The 20,801-nt window shown below is 42.5% G+C and overlaps 1 protein-coding gene across 1 annotated transcript; it reads left to right on the top strand.

Annotated features, from left to right (window-relative positions):
- The first annotated feature begins 1,662 nt into the window (after positions 1-1,662).
- f5 (coagulation factor V) lies at positions 1,663-20,713 on the top strand. The gene is made up of 25 exons (XM_072397365.1): positions 1,663-1,921; positions 2,322-2,404; positions 3,745-3,867; positions 4,399-4,611; positions 4,720-4,878; positions 5,193-5,414; positions 5,503-5,668; positions 5,832-6,012; positions 6,258-6,354; positions 6,460-6,665; positions 7,119-7,266; positions 8,379-8,591; positions 8,680-10,780; positions 10,909-11,077; positions 15,809-16,045; positions 16,335-16,551; positions 16,771-16,950; positions 17,055-17,171; positions 17,275-17,346; positions 17,480-17,565; positions 17,923-18,078; positions 18,171-18,315; positions 19,444-19,595; positions 19,821-20,003; positions 20,118-20,713. The coding sequence occupies exons 1-25, from the start codon at positions 1,761-1,763 to the stop codon at positions 20,262-20,264; spliced, it is 5,934 nt and encodes a 1,977-aa protein (XP_072253466.1). The 5' UTR covers positions 1,663-1,760; the 3' UTR covers positions 20,265-20,713.
- Positions 20,714-20,801: the final 88 nt, after the last annotated feature.

Raw genomic sequence — 20,801 nt, 5'->3', positions numbered from 1 at the left:
TTAAATATGCGCATGCGTACTTTGGCGCAGGTAACGTGTTGACGTAATCTCCTACGCAGTCAGTGCCGCAGAGTTGAGCAAATAATATAAATTACAGGCAGCATTTAGACGTTTTGAATAGATTATATAAAACAAAATCAATTCTTAATATCTGGAGCCCAAGAGATATGTCAATATTGGGGAGAGTCCTCCTCTCAAAAGATGAAGGTTTGTCTCGCTTAGTTTATTCAATATTATATTTACAATAAAATATGCAAAACAAATCGCATAAGATAAAAAAAAGAGTGCTTTCCAATTAGGTCTTGGATTTTTCAGATACTATTAACATTTTCAGAATTAATTGGCTAAGAAGATGTCTCAGTAATGCAAACTCCATTTGGTCACATCTTTAACCGAATTGGACGCCTCTCTTTTCTTTTATCTTGCGATTTCATGCCGGGCAAACTATCAATTAAGCTTTAAAATTTCCATTACAGACCCTTCTCTCTTGGAAGCTGGTCTTTGTCCACAGTTTTTCTCCTCACAAATCTCTTCTTTGGAATAACTACAATATACTGTACTTTGGCAAGTGTGTATTCCTACGATTCTTGTCCAAATACAATTTTCTGATCCCATTCAATGAATTTAAGCTTGGAACGCATGCGACTCCCAAGGAATTATCTCAGATATTGAAAAATCATCTTTGTTATGCTAATAAGGAACAGTATTCCTTGGCTTTAGAGGGAACTAACATAACTGACCCTAAATGCAGCAACCAATACATCAATACATTAAAAACACCTGAAACCCCATAGAAATATGTAACATGGACAGATTTTGTGTTAGTCAGGTTTTACCATAGGTTCAGCATGGTAATGCCAGACTCTGGTGTGCACAGTCAGGGTGATGCAATACAGATCAGTGAACTTAATTTGGCCAGTCTACTCTGAACATTAGTTCATTTGGAATGCAACAGACCCAAGACTGAAATAATCTCTTAGAACCTGGAAAAACAGCCCTGGGCCATCAGGTTCTGGGTGCTAGTAATCAGAATGCTTCAATACATTAATTCACAGTGCAGTTGGTAACACAACCAGTCTATGGTTTATAAATGGCTAAACTATCTAGATCAAAAGCAAGCTGTCAAAGTAAATATTCAGAAACTTTAAAAGACAATTTCATTAGTCTAATATGAATATATTGAATGAATAAGAATAAGAATTATATATGAATAAGATTATAAATGTTTGAGCAGTCTAGTTGGAATGTGGCTTAAGAAACCAAAGTTTGATACATGAAGGCAAGATTTAGTTGATTTGGTGCTCACAAATAATTTGAGAAATGATTTACCTTTATTAGATAGATCTGTTGCATATATGCAAATAAACAAAGGGTGTCTGCCTCCAACATTTACACACAGAGTATAGAATAATGTCCTATTCTTGAATTGAGGCGTGTTTGGGGGGGAATTACTGGTACATTCTGAGGTCAGAGAAATTTGCGGTAAAATTTTCAACACTCATCCAACTTTGCTTTTCAGATAGGATGGAAATCAACACACCCTTAGTGATGACTCACAGCTAGACATACGGTTTCAATTACAAGAGAAAAAAACATGCGCAGGGACACAGTTCATTGCCCTGGGACATAATGTTTAGAGGTGCGTGTGTGTCTGTGAGTGTGTCAGTGACAGATAAAACACAGAGCAGACCTCCCTGTCAGTTCACAGTTTCACAGACTTGCAGCACACACCGGCTCCATCTGGAAGATCGATCACAGACATGAGGCTCTGTCCCTGGACTGGAGCTCACTGTCTCCTGCTTGTCCTGCTTCTTCTGAAGGTCCTGTATGTTAAAGCGGACCAAAACCAACTGAAGGAGAGACACTACTACATTGCCGCTGTGGAAATAAACTGGAACTACTCTGGCAATAACTCAGACAGGTGGGATACTTCGAGAAAAACTATGATTCTAAATAGCAAGAATAGATCTGCAATATTTTGCAGCTTTATTGTTTTTATTGTCATACAATTATCTTTTTTTGTTTTTTTATTTTCATCATGTCCATCCAAGTTTGCCTAAGATATCTGGCACTCTGTTGTTAACCAGTTTGTACTGAAATCAGTCCAGCTTGTCCTTGTTTTTTTTTTTTTCAGCACCCTGTTCCTCATCTATGTTGTTATCAGTGTTACTGTGACACAAACACTCATTTAGATTACATTATTTACAATATATGTTTCTGTGTATAAGGAAATGTATCAAGTACAGCTGTATGTAGGATATCTCTGTCCTTTCGTAATTTGCACGCTGATTAATGTTTTGTATTTTTCCACCATTCCTCAGGTCTATTCCCACCTATAAGAAAGTGGTCTTTCGGGAGTATGACAAAGACTTCAAACAAGCTAAGACTCATCCATCCTGGTTAGGTAAATGTTACTTGAGGTTTACATGAGCCCTCTGTCTGTCTGGCTTTAATTATGAAGAACACTTACAGTACTCTGTCTCCAAAGTCATCTCCCAGGCAGATAGAAACATTTACTGTATGTCGTAACGTCTTTCAGTGACATCTGGTAGAAGTGTATTCAGTTTTCAGTCTATGATGGGGCAAGGAGAAAAGACATTTTCGTTTGTTAAATTTGAGGAGCACGTCAGATTTATGCTTCCTTTAATCCGTTACAATCAGATGGAGAAGCTGCACATGTCATGATGTTTCCTAGACCAATGACCGAATAGTATCTCTGTAAACATTGATAAAGGTGTAAGTTTTGCAATGTGCATGTGTTATATCACTCATATCACCATATCACTATATTTTAATGTGCTAAAGTAAATACAAATCAGATATATGTGTCAAAAAAGTATGAATAACATTTACAAGAATTAAATGAAATGTACAAGTTTTGTCGAATTGATTTGGATATGAAGATTTGTTTTGTAATTAATAATTTGATTCAAACTTCCATCCATCCATTTTCTATACCCACTTAATCCGTCGGTCGGGTCACTGGAGCCTATCCCAGCGGTCATTGGGTGAGAGGCAGGGTACACCCTGGACAGGTCGCCAGTCCATCACAGAGATTCAAACTTCTTTATGTGATTTTATTTAATAAATTTGATCTTACTGACACTTAGATTTGATTTGCACTTGTACTTAATTTAACATTTGGATATGATGATACAAACTTATATTACTATCCTAGCTCAACAGCCTTAGGTTTTAATGGGTTAATGTTATCGGTAGATAAATCCTCATGCACCACAGTGCATGTCAATAGTGTTTAAGAACATGTGACTTCTGTGGATTTGCCTGGAAAGACTGGTAACATTTATAATAAGTTGTAACAATGTCTCTTGACTAGTAAAAATGCTCACATTTCACCAGGTCCCTCTCGCTATACTTTTTATTTTTCACAAATTTTTGTTCCAAAGTACACATTTCTTTCCAGGGAAGAAATAGTTAATAAGTTTAATAAATGTAATTAATAAGTTACATATTAATTTTCTCAGAGAACAAAACTGTAAGAGAGAAATATAAAACTTGTCTATAAAGCCTAAACATTTTGTACAACATTATTATTCCATATTTGTTTATGATGATACATAGGTTAATAGATAAATTATACGTATTTGTAAGTTACAGCTGTCAAATCAACATAGCCACTCAAAAAGACTGCGTCATTCTGAGTTTTCTCATGTAATGACACAGAATAGTACAGAACTGTTGTTGAGTCAAAATAAATAAACTGTGGCCTGTCATTTTCTTGAGGTCTGCTCGGACCCACGCTGAGGGCTGAGGTGGGAGACACGATTGTTGTCACCTTCAGAAACATGGCGAGCGGAGCGTACAGCATCCATCCACATGGTGTGTCCTACGGAAAACAGTCAGAGGGTGAGCGCCTGTTATCCAAGCAGCAGATTATTTGGACAGATGTTACAGATCTTTGCAATAATTACACAACATTGGCCAATACAACAAACAATGTTGTTTGTCTTCTTCTAAAATATTAACTAGAACAGGCAGATTACCAAAGCAGACAGTTCTGAAGTCCAACAGGAAGTATTGCTAAGCCTTTGGAAATCATTGTCTGAGTCCTTGCACACAGCACAGAAAACCATTTAATGGAACTGTGGATTTAGGAAATTAAGGCTAAGTGCTTGTTGATTTTCACTTCATCAAAAAGCTAATCACAGAGGAAACAAGAAGTTAAAGAACAGCTTGCAGGGAAGTACTCATTATGTTTGAATGATTTTAAGGAATTTCAGTACTTAGATTTAGAGTTAGTCAGTCATCTTCTCAGACCTTTGCACAGAAGTGGAATCCAATTCATCTGACTATCATGAAACGCTATTTCCAATAATTTTCTGATCTGTAATGCAGGCAGATATAGTCCCCAATCAAACTAGCTGATTTTTTTCACAGGAGCCAACTACTTTGACAACACATCCCTAAAAGAAAAAGAGGATGATATAGTGCGCCCTAACAGTGAACATGTTTACTACTGGGAGGTGACGCCAGAAGTTTCTCCACAGCCAGATGACCCCACCTGTCTCACCTATACCTACATCTCCCATCAAAATGTGGTGCAGGACTACAACTCTGGTCTCATTGGTACTTTGCTCATTTGCAAACCTGGTAAGCAGTCAATTTTGTCAATGTTTTGGCGTTTTCTTACCCAAAGGGAAGACTAAATGCTGCAGATGATTGATTTTAACTCTGCTCCATTTTTCTTTCTGCTTTCAGGCAGTCTGGATGAGTCGGGGAAGCAGGTTGGCGTCCATGAGCACGTGTTTCTCTTTGGAGTTTTTGATGAGAATGAAAGCATGTATACTCCAAATGATTATGACCCAGACAACCATGTAAAATATACCATCAACGGATACAGAAAGGGATCTCTACCTGGTTAGTCTGTTTTTGTAGTCTAATACTTTTCTTGCAGAAACCCTTGCTGTAGAAAAGTAAAAAAGAAGAAGTGGAGAAAAAGCAACTGGGTACCTGCAGTGTCACAGCTTGGATGCTAAAATTAATTTGTACTATTACTTTAAAAAACAGGACATTTTCTAAATATATTATGTGAATACTTCCTCTGCCACTGCATGTATGTACAGATGCTGACTGGTACACCACATGACACGTGATATACAATCAGTAAAACATCCAGCTGCTATTCTAACTAAACAAAACAAAGTCCACAAAGTTTCCTATTTTCCTTCCAGATGTCAGTATGTGTGCTTATGCCTCTATGAGCCTACATCTGGTGGGTATGAGCTCAGGGCCCGAGGTATTCTCAGTTCACATGAATGGACAGGTGCTGACGCAGAACGGCCACAAAGTGTCATCGGTGGGGCTGATCAGTGGGACCTCTGCCACTGCCAGCATGGTGGCTCTCCACACAGGTCGCTGGCTGCTCTCCTCACATACCATCAAGCACATGGAAGGTAGGTGTTTCACTGCACTCTGAGATAAACAAATCCAAGACATTTTGTTTTTCTCATAGCTAAACTGAAAACATTGCTGCTACTGCAGCTGGCCTGCATGGTTTTGTGGATGTGAAGGAGTGTGAAGACTTTGAGAAACCCCAGCGGATTATGACAATTCAACAAAAACGAGAAAGCACAAAGTGGACATATTACATTGCTGCAGAGGAAATTGTCTGGGACTATTCACCCAACACGCCGGAACATGTGGATGAGTAAGCAACATCCTTCATATATTTCCTAACATTGTCAAAGAGAGCTAAATATAACCGTTCTGTTTATGATTGATTTAAAACGCTGCTGAGTTGTCATTTCTCACTATAGCATTGTAAATGACTGGTGTCTTAAAGTTGATTAGATATTTCTCTTCTTGTATAGGGACTTCCAGCACCAGTACCTGAGACAGTCATCGACACGTATAGGTAGGAAGTACAAGAAGGCAGTGTACACTCTCTATAAAAATGAGTCATTCACTGAAAAGTTGGAGGCCAAGCAGAGGAAAAATGAGCTGGGAATCCTGGGCCCAGTGATCAGAGCACAAGTCAGAGATATCATCGAGGTGAGACCATATAAAAGTATATTCTGAAACTGAAAAAATGGCCACAATTTCATACTCATCTGCAACAGAGACTCAAATAGTCAAAAAAAAATCTGAGAGCCTGCCTTTTAACCCAATATTTTGTAGTATTTTAGTACCATAAACAGAGTGATAACGCAACACTAAAGTGTAATGTATGTTTTGTACAATCATTTCACACTGATTACAGACAGTGTGTCCTTACTCATCCTCCTCCTCTTTTACAGATTGTTTTTAAGAACATGGCCTCCAGGCCCTACAGTATCTACCCTCATGGACTAACAATAGACAAGTCACAGGAAGGAGTCAACTACCCAGAAGGAGGTACTGATGTCTTGTCACTTTGAAACAAATTGATTAGAAATGTACTGGGTTACTCTTATCTGATGGGGAAAAGAATGATGGCATTCTTTTTAATGGGTTTGCTAGGAGGCCAGTCTCATGGTGTTCGGCCAGGTGAGACACACACCTATGTGTGGAAAGTGCTCGAGGAGGATGAGCCTTTGGATGGAGATTCCCGATGTCTTACACGAATGTACCACAGTGCAGTGGACACACCACATGACATTGCTTCAGGACTGATAGGGCCAATCCTAATCTGCAAGAGTCAGTCCCTCAATGTCAGGAATGTGCAGGTAAATAAAAGTCTAGAAATTATGCCCTGTAAAAGTTTTACATGTCAATGATGAAACTTTAGATTCAACATTGTCTATATTTCTGAATAGATGTTTAAAATTCAGAAAAGCAGTGTACTAAAAGAGAAGTTGGTCAACTCTATTATAGAAAAAAATATTCTTATCCAAATATGGTCACCTCAGGCTCCAAAAGGAAAAGAAAAGAGACAAAAAGTTTCACAAGCCAATGGCTGAATGTCCATGTTTTGGAATCTGCCCTTTGTGGTTATTTGCAGTATTGCCATTTAAGGCACTTCAGCTTCAATGCAAGGCTATGTGCATACACAGTGTTTCATCTCTTTAACTGTTGGATTTGGTCCTTTAAAGAAAGATGCCCTATGTTTGATGACTGCCCTGTAAAATAAGTACAATAAGACAAGTAGAATTAATTATGGGATGTGTTTGTTTCTACAGCTGAGAGCAGACAAGGAACAGCATGCCATGTTTGCTGTGTTCGATGAGAACAAGAGCTGGTACCTGAATGATAACATTCGCCAGTATTCTGATCGATCCAAAGTCAACAAAGCTGACCCGGAATTTTACAAGTCCAATGTCATGCACAGTAAGTTTAGCCATAAACAGCCCGATGCTAAATACAATGAAGCTGTTGTATATTTCCTTATTTTCTTTTAACACGTAAATATTGTTACAATGCTAGTTGTTCATAGAAAAGATGTGCAAGGGTTCAAATACTGATGTAGTAAGACACGTACAAAATGTAAAGATCTTTTTTATTTTTCAACTCTCAGACCGGCCAAAGTTAGTTAGTCACAGTTGAACTTGTCACAGTCAAGCAGACCTCTTGTTAAATATGTGAACAAATTCCCCACTTGTCTTCTTGGATTGTAGTACAGGTGTTACAGTATGGCTCCTAGGCGCAGATGCACTACACAGTGGTTTGTCCAAGAAGCCCTTTACCCCCGCGTTTTGTGGGAAAAGATAACCAAGAGGCTTTCTTGAGTTTTTGCAACACGGTTTTTTTGTGACACAGTTTATTACCTGAACATAGTTTGTACTGGTTAGAACATTTACTTTCTACAGGCAGCGCAAACTAGTACTCTACAAAAGAACCGCAAGTTATTTTATAACAGAGGCTTGTTAGAAAGCTTTCTGATTTAGAAGCATATTTTGTCATTGAGGTAATTAGATAGAGATAGATTTAGCCTCCATCCATTCATTTTCTATATCTACTTAATCCAATTCAGGATTGTGAATTCACACAGAGACAAACAGGACAAACAACCACACACTCACTTCTATGGCCACTTTAGAATGCTGGGAGTACCCAGTGTACCCAGAGATGAATACATCTCCATACGCAGGGAGAACAGATTGAACAGATTTGAGAAGCTGCCGTTTCCAATCAAGAATGAGAAATTATGCCACTCGGAAGGTTTTAGTTTGCTTTTAAATGGGTGATGTCAGTGCTCACAAGCACTGGGTGCTTCTGGAGGCTGACCAATCATTAGGAAGCTGCCACCTTCAGGAGAGTTTCAACTGATGGACTAACTGTGACTTTTTCAGTGCCAATCGAATGAAATTCCAAATCAAATAAAGATGGAAAAGGCCACAGCAATGGAAGCTTATAAAATATAAGATGCATTATTATTCATATATCAAAGCCTTCACCTGTATTACCTCAGAGGTATAATACTCATGTTAATATCCTTTCAGCAATTAATGGTTATTCATTTGAGAGTGGGCCACTCTTGGGCTTCTGTAATGGTGAAGTGGCAACGTGGCATGTGTCCAGCGTTGGAGCACAAAACTACATTCAGACCGTTACTTTCTATGGCCATCCGTTTGAGCTGAATGAAAGAACAGAGGACTTTCTAACTCTCTACCCCATGACTGGAGAGACTATCTCTATAACCATGGACAACATTGGTGAGTGATCGTTTGGAATTGTTGTATCCAGATAGTCAATTTATTGGGTCCCTCATGAACAATTTTATTATGTCTTGTCTTGGACTAGGTGTCTGGCTTTTGGCTTCCCTCAATTCCCATGAGACAACAAAAGGAATGCGTGTTAGGTTTCGAGATGTTGAGTGCTACCGTGACTACCAATATGAGTATGACAACGACGCAGCAGCAGCAACCAAAGAATTTACTTTGTGGAAACCTCCCACCTTGGATGATATCAAAAAGGAAGAGGAGAGGCCAGAAAAAGTACTGGAAACACCAAGGGAGAGTGATAGTTACACAGACATGTTTGCAGCAGAGTTAGGTCTCAGGTCTCTGAAAAATGAATCCACTATTTCAGATGTGGAGAAACTGGACTTGTCTTTTCTCGATTATGATGCTATTGATGTACCCAGCGAGGATGTGACACTCAGCCTAGATTTAATAGAAACAAAGCATAAAACCAACTTCTCTTCAAAGTCAGATGCATTAAACATAACACATCAAACAATGAATACAACACTTTTCAGTGGACAAAATGTATTATTAAAGAATGACTGTTCAACTACAGATGGTAATGTTTCTGTAGTTGTATCAAGTCCAGATAATGTTACTATTTATGGCACATTGAGCACAGCAGACATCAATTCTACAGCATCATCAGTAGTTGGAAATGCATCTGCAGACACCACCAATTTTACCACAGCTTTACAGGGAAACGCCAATCTAACCATGGAATTACACACAGTCAATCTAACTGAAGAATTACAAGATGCTACCAAACTCACCATACAATTACAAAAACCCACTAATTTTACTGTAACATTGCCAGAAAATTCAAACTCCATCTCAGAAAATGTAACCGCACCAGGTGGTGGCCATATATCTGTGGATATAATCACGTCTGAGGACTCTGAGGAGCAACTCGTTAGAGGAGATGTGATCTCTTATGAGGTGCCTCAGTCCAAACCCAGCAATGACACTCTAAACAATACCACAAACAGTAATATATCTAATTCTGGTCTGTTGCAAAACAGAACAACAGAGGATAATAATAACACAATGCAGCATGCTGACATGTCAACATTTGGAACCAGTCATAAATTGTCTGTGCCAGACCTTGATGTTGAGGAGGTAAACATCAGCAGTACAGACAGACACAACCTGACCATCTTTGAATTGGTGGTTGAGACCACAGACAGCAATGAAAATAACTCTTTAATTGCAACTACACAGCCAGAGTATGGAATTCAAATGAATTCCTCTGAAGTTGTGACTCTTTCAGCCAATTCTAGTCTTGAAAATGCAACACATGTTTCACTCAAAAATGGGCAGCCACTAGCTGTCACAGTGGATGTAAACAGATCAAATTTAACAGGTAGGAGTAACTCAGACTCTGGGGAAATTGTTACAGCTGTTCTCGGCATGCTGAACAACACATCTTCAGTGGAAAGTGTTTTCAGCAAGATTCTAGTTTCTTCTAACCTGTCCCCCCCTGATGGTCCTTCAGAGAGCAGTGAGGAAGTCTTTATCTACCTTAAAGAAAATAATACAGAGGTTATTAAAACCTCATCCTTCAACCCACAAGGTTATAACTGGACTTATGATGGAACTCACTACATGGTGTCCAAGGAGATTCCTGACCACATGAAGAAATACTTTGAGAAGGATACTCCTCAAACAACACCGCATCCAAAAAAATCCAAAAAGGTGACTCTTCGCCAAAGACCCAAGAAAGGCCAAGGTTTGAAAACAAGGAAGAGAATGGAATACAAGCCACAGGCCAGGAGTGGTGTACCTTTTTCCCCTCGTGGATTCAATCCAGAGATGACCCCTCGTGGGTCACGGCCCTTGGCACCACAGCCTGTCTCTGATGAGAACGAGCTAATTGACATACCCGTGGTCATTGGTGTGCCCCGACCCGATTTCAGTGACTACCAGCTGTATGTACCTGGAGATGAACCAGATCATCTGGAAGTGAATGAACAAGATTTGACTGCTGATGAATATGAGTATGTGATGTACAAAGACCCCTACAGTAGTCTTGAAAATATCAATAATCTCAACCTAGATGAGACCACAAAATACTACTTGAAGTTATCAGGCCCAAATGTAAAGACTTATTTCATTGCTGCGGAGGAGGTGGAATGGGACTATGGTGGCTATGGGCAGAGGTAAGCTAAAAAATAAAAACATATGTAAAGCTTATATAACAAAAGAAAATGTGACTACTTTCAATCCCCAAAAAACTGTACTGCAAGAAGACATCTATAGCTAAAGTGAGTTTTGGTTGTTGACACAGGAGGCAAGAAAAGTCCCAAGTTCACAGTCGAGAAACTAAATTCACCAAGGTAGTTTTCCAAGGTTACCTGGATGGTAGTTTCAGCACTCGTGACATCCGTGGAGAGATGAATGAGCATCTAGGTATCCTGGGGCCTGTCATCAAGGCGGAGGTCGGACAAAGCATCATGGTAAGATTGCTGGCATTTGCTAGTTGCCCTAGTTTTCATGTGTGACAGCTTTATTTCTTATTCTATTATGTAGTGGTGAAGAAAGATTTAATACTTAACAAAATTAATACTTGGATAAGAAGATCATTTGATCTCCAAAAGGCATTGAATTAAATATGTATTTATATAGATTAATACAGCATTACATTGTCTATATATGCAGGTCTTCTCTTACCCATGGATCTCAGGGGCAAAGTCAACTCATTGGTTTATCAATTGATGGACCAGCACTTTAACTCTTAAACCGCTGTCTCCACCATCGTTAAAGAATATTTAAATAGTTGCAAAATGCAAAATTTGGGCATCCCAGGATTTTACCACTTTCTTAGGCCATCCATCCATCCATCCATCATCTGCCGCTTATCCGGGGGTCGGGTCGCGGGGGCAGCAGCTTGAGCAGAGAAACCCAGACGTCTCTGTCCCCGGCCACTTCCTCCAGCTCTTCCGGGGGGACCCCGAGGCGTTCCCAGGCCAGCCGAAAGACATAGTCTCTCCAGCGTGTCCTGGGTCTTCCCCGGGGTCTCCTCCCAGTGGGACGTGCCCGGAACACCTCCCCAGGGAGGCGCCCAGGGGGCATCCTAACCAGATGCCCGAGCCACCTCATCTGACTCCTCTCAATGCGGAGGAGCAGCGGTTCTACTCCGAGCCCCTCCCGGATGACTGAGCTTCTCACCCTATCTCTAAGGGAGAGCCCAGACACCCTGCGGAGGAAACCCATTTCGGCCGCTTGTATTCGCGATCTTGTTCTTTCGGTCACTACCCACAACTCGTGACCATAGGTGAGGATGGGAACGTAGATTGACCAGTAAGTAGAGAGCTTCGCCTTCTGGCTCAGCTCCCTCTTCACAACGACGGGTCGGTGCAGAGCCCGCAACACTGCAGACGCCGCACCGATCCGCCCGTCAATCTCCCGCTCCATTCGTCCCTCACTCGTGAACAAGACCCCGAGATACTTGAACTCCTCCACTTGGGGAAGGATCTCATTCCCGACCCGGAGAGAGCATTCCACCCTTTTCCGGCTGAGAACCATAGTCTCGGATTTGGAGGTGCTGATTCTCATCCCAGCCCCTTCACACTCGGCTGCGAATCGCTCCAGTGAGAGCTGAAGGTCACGGCCTGACGACGCTAACAGAACCACATCATCTGCAAAAAGCAGAGACCCGATTCTGAGGTCGCCAAATCGGACACCCTCAACGCCCTGGCTGCGCCTAGAAATTCTGTCCATAAAAGTTAGGAACAGAATCGGTGACAAAGGGCAGCCCTGACGGAGTCCAACTCTCACCGGAAACGTATCCGACTTACTGCCGGCAATGCGGACCAAACTCTGGCACCGGTCATACAGAGACCGAACGGACCCTATCAAGGGGTCCGGCACTCCATATTCCCGGAGCACCCCCCACAGGACTCCACGAGGGACACGGTCGAACGCTTTCTCCAAGTCCACAAAACACATGTAGACTGGTTGGGCGAACTCCCATGCACCCTCCAGGATCCTGCCGAGGGTATAGAGCTGGTCCACTGTTCCACGGCCAGGACGAAAGCCACACTGCATCTCCTGAATCCGAGGCTCGATTATCCGACGGATCCTCCTCTCCAATACCCCCGAATAGACCTTACCAGGGAGGCTGAGGAGTGTGATACCCCTATAGTTGGAACACACCCTCCGGTCCCCCTTTTTAAAGAGGGGGACCACCACCCCAATCTGCCAGTCCAGAGGCACTGTCCCCGATGTCCACGCGATGCTGCAGAGGCGTGTCAGCCAAGACAGCCCTACAACATCCAGAGTCTTGAGAAACTCAGGACGGACCTCATCCACCCCCGGGGCCTTGCCACCGAGGAGCTTTTTGACCACCTCGGCAACCTCAGCCCCAGAAATGGGAGGCCCCGTCTCCGAGCTCTCCGACTCTGCCTCTTCCGAGCACGTGTTGGTAGGATTGAGGAGTTCCTCGAAGTACTCCCCCCACCGACTCACAACATCCCTAGTTGAGGTCAGCAAAGCCCCGTCCCCACTGTAAACAGTGTTGACTGTGAGCCGCTTCCCCCCCCTGAGACGCCGGATGGTGGACCAGAATCTCTTCGAGGCCGTCCGGAAATCGTTCTCCATGGTCTCACCGAACTCCTCCCAGGCCCGAGTTTTTGCCTCAGCAACCGCCGAAGCCGCAGCCCGTCTGGCCTGTCGGTACCTATCAGCTGCTTCCAGGGTCCCACTGGCCAAAAAGGCCCGATAGGACTCCTTCTTCAGCTTGACGGCTTCCCTCACCACTGGTGTCCACCAGCAGGTTCGAGGGTTGCCGCCACGACAGGCACCGACCACCTTACGGCCACAACTCCGATCAGCTGCCTCGGCAATGGAGTCACGGAACATGGCCCATTCGGACTCAATGTCCCCCACCTCCCCCGGGATATGGTTGAAGCTCTGCCGGAGGTGGGAGTTAAAGCTCCTCCTGACGGGGGATTCTGACAAACGCTCCCAGCAGACCCTCACAATACGTTTGGGCCTGCCAGGTCTGATCGGCATCCTCCCCCACCAGCGGAGCCAACTCACCACCAGGTGGTGATCAGTTGACAGCTCCGCCCCTCTCTTCACCCGAGTGTCCAGGACATACGGCCGCAAGTCCGATGATACAACCACAAAGTCGATCATCGAACTGCGGCCAAGGGTGTCCTGGTGCCAAGTGCACATATGGACACCCTTATGTCTGAACATGGTGTTCGTTATGGACAGTCCATGACCAGCACAGAAGTCCAACAACATAACACCACTCTGGTTCAGATCGGGGGGGCCGTTCCTCCCAATCACACCCCTCCAGGTCTCACTGTCATTGCCCACGTGAGCATTGAAGTCCCCCAGCAGAACGAGGGAGTCTCCGGTAGGAGCATTCTCCAGTGCCTCCCCCAGAGACTCCAAAAAGGGTGGGTACTCTGAACTGCTGTTTGGCGCATAGGCACAAACAACAGTCAGGACTCGTCCCCCCACCCGAAGGCGGAGGGAGGCTACCCTCTCGTTCACTGGGGTAAACCCCAATGTACTGGCACACAGCCGGGGGCCAATAAGTATGCCCACACCTGCTCTGCGCCTCTCACCACGGGCAACTCCAGAGTGGAAGAGAGTCCAACCCCTCTCAAGAGGACTGGTTCCAGAGCCCAAGCAGTGCGTCGAGGTGAGTCCGACTATATCTAGCCGGAACCGCTCAGCCTCGCGCACCAGCTCCGGCTCCTTCCCCAACAGAGAGGTGACATTCCACGTCCCAAGAGCTAGCTTCAGTAGCCGAGGATCAGACCGCCAAGGCCTCTGCCTTCGGCCGCTACCCAGCTCACATCGCACCCGACCCCCTTGGCCCCTCCCACGGGTGGTGAGCCCATCGGAAGGGGGACCCACGTCATCATTTCGGGCTATGCCCGACCGAGCCCCATGGGCACAGACCCGGCCACCAGGCGCCCGCTGCCGGGCCCCACCCCCGGGCCTGGCTCCGGGGGGAGGCCCCGGTGTCCCATATCCGGGCAAGGGATCACGAGGTCCAAATTTTTTGTTCATCATAAGGGGTCTTTTGAGCTGTTCTTTGTCTGGTCCCTCATCTAGGATCTGTTTGCCTTGGGTGACCCTACCAGGGGCTTAAAGCCCCGGGCAACATAGCTCCCAGACTCATTGGGGCACGCAAACTCCCCCACCACGATAAGGTGACAGCTCAGGAGGGAGTGACAGCTCAGGAGGGAGTTCTTAGGCCATGATTAGCTTTTTACTTTGCTTGTTCACAATTAGGTGATGCATAACCTTAGAAAGTCTCACTCCTCAAACCTTGCCCCACCAGCTAGAAGTCATAGGCTCCACAAAGCAGCTACCTGTCACTCTGAATGTTAAAATGATTGATTCCTGAATACTGCCCAAGCTGTGGGAAGATAGCAAAGTGTTTCCAGGTAGGTGTTTGCGACACAAATGGCTCAAGAATCTCACAGAACTTGAAGCCTTTTGCAGGAAACTAAATTACCAAAACTAAACTAAATACAAATCTGGAGGTGAGAGATATCTAAGCATTTAAAAAAAACATTTACAAGCATTCACACTTGACAGAGGTGGGGTTACAAGTAGTGTAACCCTGATTCAGATCGATGCCTCATTAGCTGATTTTAGCAGAATTGAGCAATCTTTTTGAAGGGATCCACTTAATCTCAATCAGGTGTGTTGGAGCAGGGACACATCTAAAACCTGCGTGACAGCGGCCCTCAAGGAACGGAGTTTGACATCCCTGTTCTAGAGCAACAAAAATATTCATCCAAATTTCTGCATGTCTGTGCATTATATATAAATTACAGCATTCACATCCACAGTGTGATGTGAATTATGCCTTTACTGTGTTGTTGAGAGTTAATTAAGTAGACTTATGCGACTCCTGTGTTCAAACAGCAGTTTAGTACAAAAACCAGCAGGACCAAATGGGTCCCTCTCTGGCCAAAGGGAGCAAAATATATAAATTAATTAATTAATTTTCACTCCTACAAGTATAAAATGAAATAAAAATTAAATGAAAAAATACTTGATCAATCCTAATACTTTATTTTTACGAATATGATAGATGATAGATGTCCTCCATTAATTCTGCAATTAAATAAACAAGTATGTTCCAAAATCTCTCGCCTAGTTGCCTCAGAAATCATCAATACCCAAACACGGACTGATTGTCTTTTTTCTCTTAGGTGGTGTTCAGGAACAATGCCAACCGTCCGTACTCTATACACCCTAATGGGGCTTCCTATACGAAGCAGTTTGAGGGTTTATCCTACGAAGATGACTCCAAGTATTGGTTTAAATATGACAACGAGGTTCAACCCAATACCACCTACACATATTTATGGAAAGTCAATTCTATGGTTGGCCCAGCTAAAGGAGAGTCTCACTGTCGGACCTGGGCCTACTACTCGGGTGTCAATCCTGTGAGTAGTGTGCAAAGAGATGTGTGGAGAATTAAATGAATGTACATGTTGAATGTCAGCCATTGCAGGAATTTACATTCACAAAAACAGAAAGTAAATACATGATAGTTAAACAGTGCAATTACTTTTAGACAAGTAAACAATTTTTATGCAAACCTAGAATCAGATTAAAAAGATGCACAAAGGAATCTTAAATAATCCTTACTTGATTTGACAAAAAAAAAATTGCAATGTTCTTTTTATAGAAAATTATGTAAAACCTTCTGAATGCTCTGTCCTTTGTCTGTAGGAGAGGGATATCCACTCTGGCTTGATTGGGCCTTTGCTGGTGTGTCGAGAGGGGACCCTGGACAAAAAGTTACCAGACATGAGGGAGTTTATGCTGCTTTTCATGATCTTTGATGAGTCAAAGAGCTGGTACTACAGTAAACATCTTGAACTGATGCAAAGGAAGAGCCGAAACCGAAATATGGATATCAACAACGATCAGAGTCTCAAGTTCCACTGTAAAATATGACAAGTCTTTAACAATTATTTTACAGATTATATCCAAAAATCGTGTAGCATGTAGATTTAACATATTTACATTCAACATTGATGAACATTGTATTGAAACATGACCCAGCAGGTTAAGCCGTACCTCCTGATCATCTGTATTTTAAAAAAACTTACATCTGACAAAAAATTATATGAATAAAATATATTTTTCTCTGTTGCTTCTATAGCTATCAATGGAATCATACACAGCCTAAAGGGCCTGAGGATGTACACCAACCAGCTTGTGTGCTGGCATCTGATAAACATGGGTTCCCCTACAGACTTTCACAGTGTTAACTTTCACGGACAGACATTCATTCACAAGAAGACCAAAGGCTACAGACAGGCTGTGTATCCCCTGCTGCCTGGTAAGAAACATGCAGAGCATAGCTCCTGTTCAGATTATATTTGATGTCATCATCAGAGCAGAGAAACTATGTTCTCGATTAATCTGTTTTGGTTTTTTTTGCAGGGGGCTTTGCAACTCTGGAGATGTATCCATCCAAACCTGGCCTGTGGCAGCTGGAAACAGAAGTAGGTTTAAACCAACAGAGGGGCATGCAGACCCTCTTTCTGGTTCTAGATAATGGTGCGTAAAGTTAAAGAACACCTTACAATCCTTTACATTTTGATTTTCTTATTGTCCTGATGTGTTGTGCTCTAACATTTAAATATCATCTCAATGACCCAAGATTGCTTCCGTCCACTGGGTCTTCAGTTGGGCAGTGTGACAGATGACCAAATCACAGCAAACAGCACTAGAGGTAACATTACAGCCTCCAATCTGTATTCATTTGTTTTTCGCTATAAATATCTTTGCATTTACTATGACTGGTGAATTTATTGCAGTTAAATAATGAATTCACAAAATTAGTGACAGTCATTCCATCTTTGAAGGATACTGGGAGCCCCGACTTGCCAGACTGAACAATCAGGGTACATACAATGCATGGAGCACAGAGAGTAACTACAGCTGGATTCAGGTATGAGGTGCAGGTGTTTGATAGTATAAAGTATGTTCTCTTACTTTATATGTAGATTTATATAGATTATGTATCCCCAATCCCAATTTCCTTATTGGCCCTACCACTTAGCCCTACACCTCTGTTTTGCAAGGAAAAGGTGCTCCTTGTTTAGTTTGGATCAAAGAATAGTGGCCATTGAGACCTTCATTAGGGGTGTTGGCAGCCACTTGAGTGGCTAGATGACCACTTCTCCTGGATCCCTAGAGGAAAAGGGACCCCTTGTCTCTGTAATGTAGAGGGTTAGAGTCAAGTGGAAGGGCCAAGGGGAAGAATTGGGATCAGGTCTTGATCTGCCTCCTGTGGATTTCTGTACAGGTAGACTTCCAGCGGCCAGTTGTGATCAGCCAGGTGGCCACTCAGGGAGCCAAGCAGATGTTCCAGTCCCATTTTGTGGAAAAGTACTCAATCTCATACAGCAATGACCGTCGAAAGTGGATCTTCTACAAAGGCGACAGCAGGGACTCCTGGAAGGTTGGGAAAATTTGACAACCCTTCTGTAAATTAAACAAGTGTGACATCACAGCCTTATCCCTCTGTGTGTGTGTCTGCCCCTCTTTAATTAGGTATTCCCTGGAAACCAGGAGGCCTATGAGACAAAGAAAAATACTTTCTTTCCTCCTTTAATTGGACGGTTCATTAGGCTCCACCCCATCACCTGGCACAAGGCAGCAACAGTTCGAATGGAGTTCTATGGCTGTGAGCTTGATGGTAAGACAAGTCAAAGCAGTACTAGATTGTTTCTTCTGTTTTTTAATGCTGACAGGCTGCTGAATAGACAGAGCAGCAAACATGAGAACACAGCAGTGAAGCATGAATACATAAACCTTCCTTTTCTAATAGTTTCACAGCAGTTATATTCAAAGGCACAAATAAAACGAGCCACACCAATTTCACTCTGTAACAAATGGACTGTTCTTTTTAGATGGTAGAGCCTGGGGATGAATTAGTGGGAGGCTCTAAAAGGCAGTTAAGATCAGGAGCTGGTTTGGCTGCTACGATCCTGGGCTGCATGCCCTGCAGAGGGTGGTAATGCACGGGTTCCTGTCATTTGGTTGTCTGTTGGTGAATAAAAACCCGGTTGGTCTGTACTGACACTCTGCCTCAAGCCTCCTCTCTGAACCAGCCGCTATCAGTCATCTTAACACACAACTTTCAATTTGGACTCTCAAAGTCTTTTGACCAAAGAAATTTGGCTGATCTGAGACTGTAGATCATAGTGGAAGTACTAACATCTACAGTCTGAAGGGATCTTTTTAGTTTCTTTAAAAGTTTTAAGAATTAGCGCTGCTCAATATATAAAAATATTTCACACAACTGCGATATCAACACACACAATATCAATATGTGGAAAAACTGTCTGGACTGTAATAAATATCAGGCCATACAGCTTTTTAATAGCAGATATTTTGACTTTAAATAGTTAGACAAGCACAGATTGTATTAATGTGGGCTGCATTCCACTTAGAGGAAGTTCTGCTTTTGTACATATTCTACAGCTAATCAGCATGCACAGGTGCAGAAGAGGAATGCAGCTCTCATTAATACACTTGATATTAATCATCAAGGCATCATCAAGACGATATTAACTGTCTTAACTGTCTTAAGTCACTGTCCAGCTGAAATAAGAATTCATTACAGAATCCAAAATTAAGTGAACTTTTGGTCGAAACTCTGAAAAACTCTCATTAAAAGCTTCTTCAGATTCAGCACCTTTCCTAATGGGACCCAGATCACACATATTTAATTTGTTGAAACTCTAACTACAGGTTTTGCTGTGGCATTTACAGTGTTATGACATGCTTAGTTCCTGCAAACATTTCTAATCTCTTACCTCAGGCTGCTCGGTGCCTCTGGGGATGGAGAGTGGAATGATTAAGGACAACCAAATCACAGCCAGCTCCATAGGCTCCAGCTGGTTTGGTGGATCCTGGAAACCCTCACTCGCTCGCCTCAACCAAAAAGGCACCATCAATGCATGGAGGGCCAAGGTAGTCATCATAGTTACCAAATGGTGCAGTCAAATTAAGAGTAACTTCAGGTAGAAATACAAAATTTGACATGAGATATTTTGCATCACAAAAAATTGACAAGAGACAGCCTACACACACCCACAGCCGTTAAAATCCATTGAATATATGTGAATTGCCTGCTCAAAGGATCAAAAAGTTAAGGTGAGGTGTATTAACTGCATGTCTGTGCCTTGTTTTCTGCAGTATGATAACATGAACCAGTGGCTTCAAGTGGAGCTGCCCCAGATCAAGAAGGTCACAGGCATCGTAACGCAGGGAGCCAAGTCTATGGGGAAGGAGCTGTACGTTACCGCTTACATTCTGCATTACAGTGACAATGGGATACACTGGACACGCTACACAGATGATGAGGACAAACCTGTCAAGGTGAACAACAGCAAAATCACATGGGAATCATTATCATTCTCTGAACAACTTCACTGGAGTTTTATTTCACAGAAGTAGATTCTAAACTGTTCCTCTATCTCTCATCAAATCCAGATCTTCTCGGGAAACTCAAACAACAATGACCATGTGAAGAACTATATCTACCCTCCCATCTTCTCTCGCTTCTTTCGAATCATCCCCCAAGCCTGGATGGGTTCAATCACCATGAGAATAGAGTTACTGGGCTGTGACTTTGAGTGATGCATATTAATGCTTTATAGGATGACAGGTCAGGTCAGACATGCTAATAAACACACATGAAACTATTTACAGTATTGCTCCAGGCTTAAGCACATCCACTCTCACATATACAGCCACATTACATAAACAGATATGAGGTCACAGGTCAGATGCTACTTAAACACATCTCTTCATATTTTCTGTTAGTCAGAACTGCAATGCTGCAATAAAGTGGGACATGAAAAATTTTCTTTTTTTTTTAGAATGAATGTAGCGTGAAGTATTTTCTTATACAGACATAGTTCAAGTTTTAAGATTGTATAAGGGATCTTAACCACTAGTTCTATTTGTTTTTCCGATATAACTTAAATGTCTGAGTTCATAAGTGTGATAAAAAATGTATTGATGTACATATGAAAGTAGTAATCATGTAATTTATATTTTAATAAATATGATTTCCATCCTTTTTATTCAGTGTCAAGCTAAGTGATGTATTATGACAGACGTGAATGGAATTCAAAGAGAGAGCCTTGGTATCTCAAGTATGAGTCTGGGAAA

This window comes from Leuresthes tenuis, unplaced genomic scaffold (genome assembly GCF_036924035.1).
Source record: "Leuresthes tenuis unplaced genomic scaffold, fLeuTen1.0.hap1 SCAF_12, whole genome shotgun sequence".
Lineage (NCBI taxonomy): Eukaryota > Metazoa > Chordata > Actinopteri > Atheriniformes > Atherinopsidae > Leuresthes > Leuresthes tenuis.
The sequence above is the reverse complement of the archived record's forward strand: the minus strand, read 5'-3'. Positions and strand labels throughout refer to the sequence as shown.

Excerpts from the sequence above, each read along its gene's own strand:
- f5 (XM_072397365.1), top strand. The coding sequence starts at position 1,761 with ATGAGGCTCTGTCCCTGGACTGGAGCTCACTGTCTCCTGCTTGTCCTG. Across the intron at positions 16,046-16,334 it reads ACTACTCGGGTGTCAATCCT|GAGAGGGATATCCACTCTGG; the intron begins GTGAGTAGTGTG and ends CTTTGTCTGTAG. Across the intron at positions 18,079-18,170 it reads ACAGCAGGGACTCCTGGAAG|GTATTCCCTGGAAACCAGGA; the intron begins GTTGGGAAAATT and ends CTCTTTAATTAG.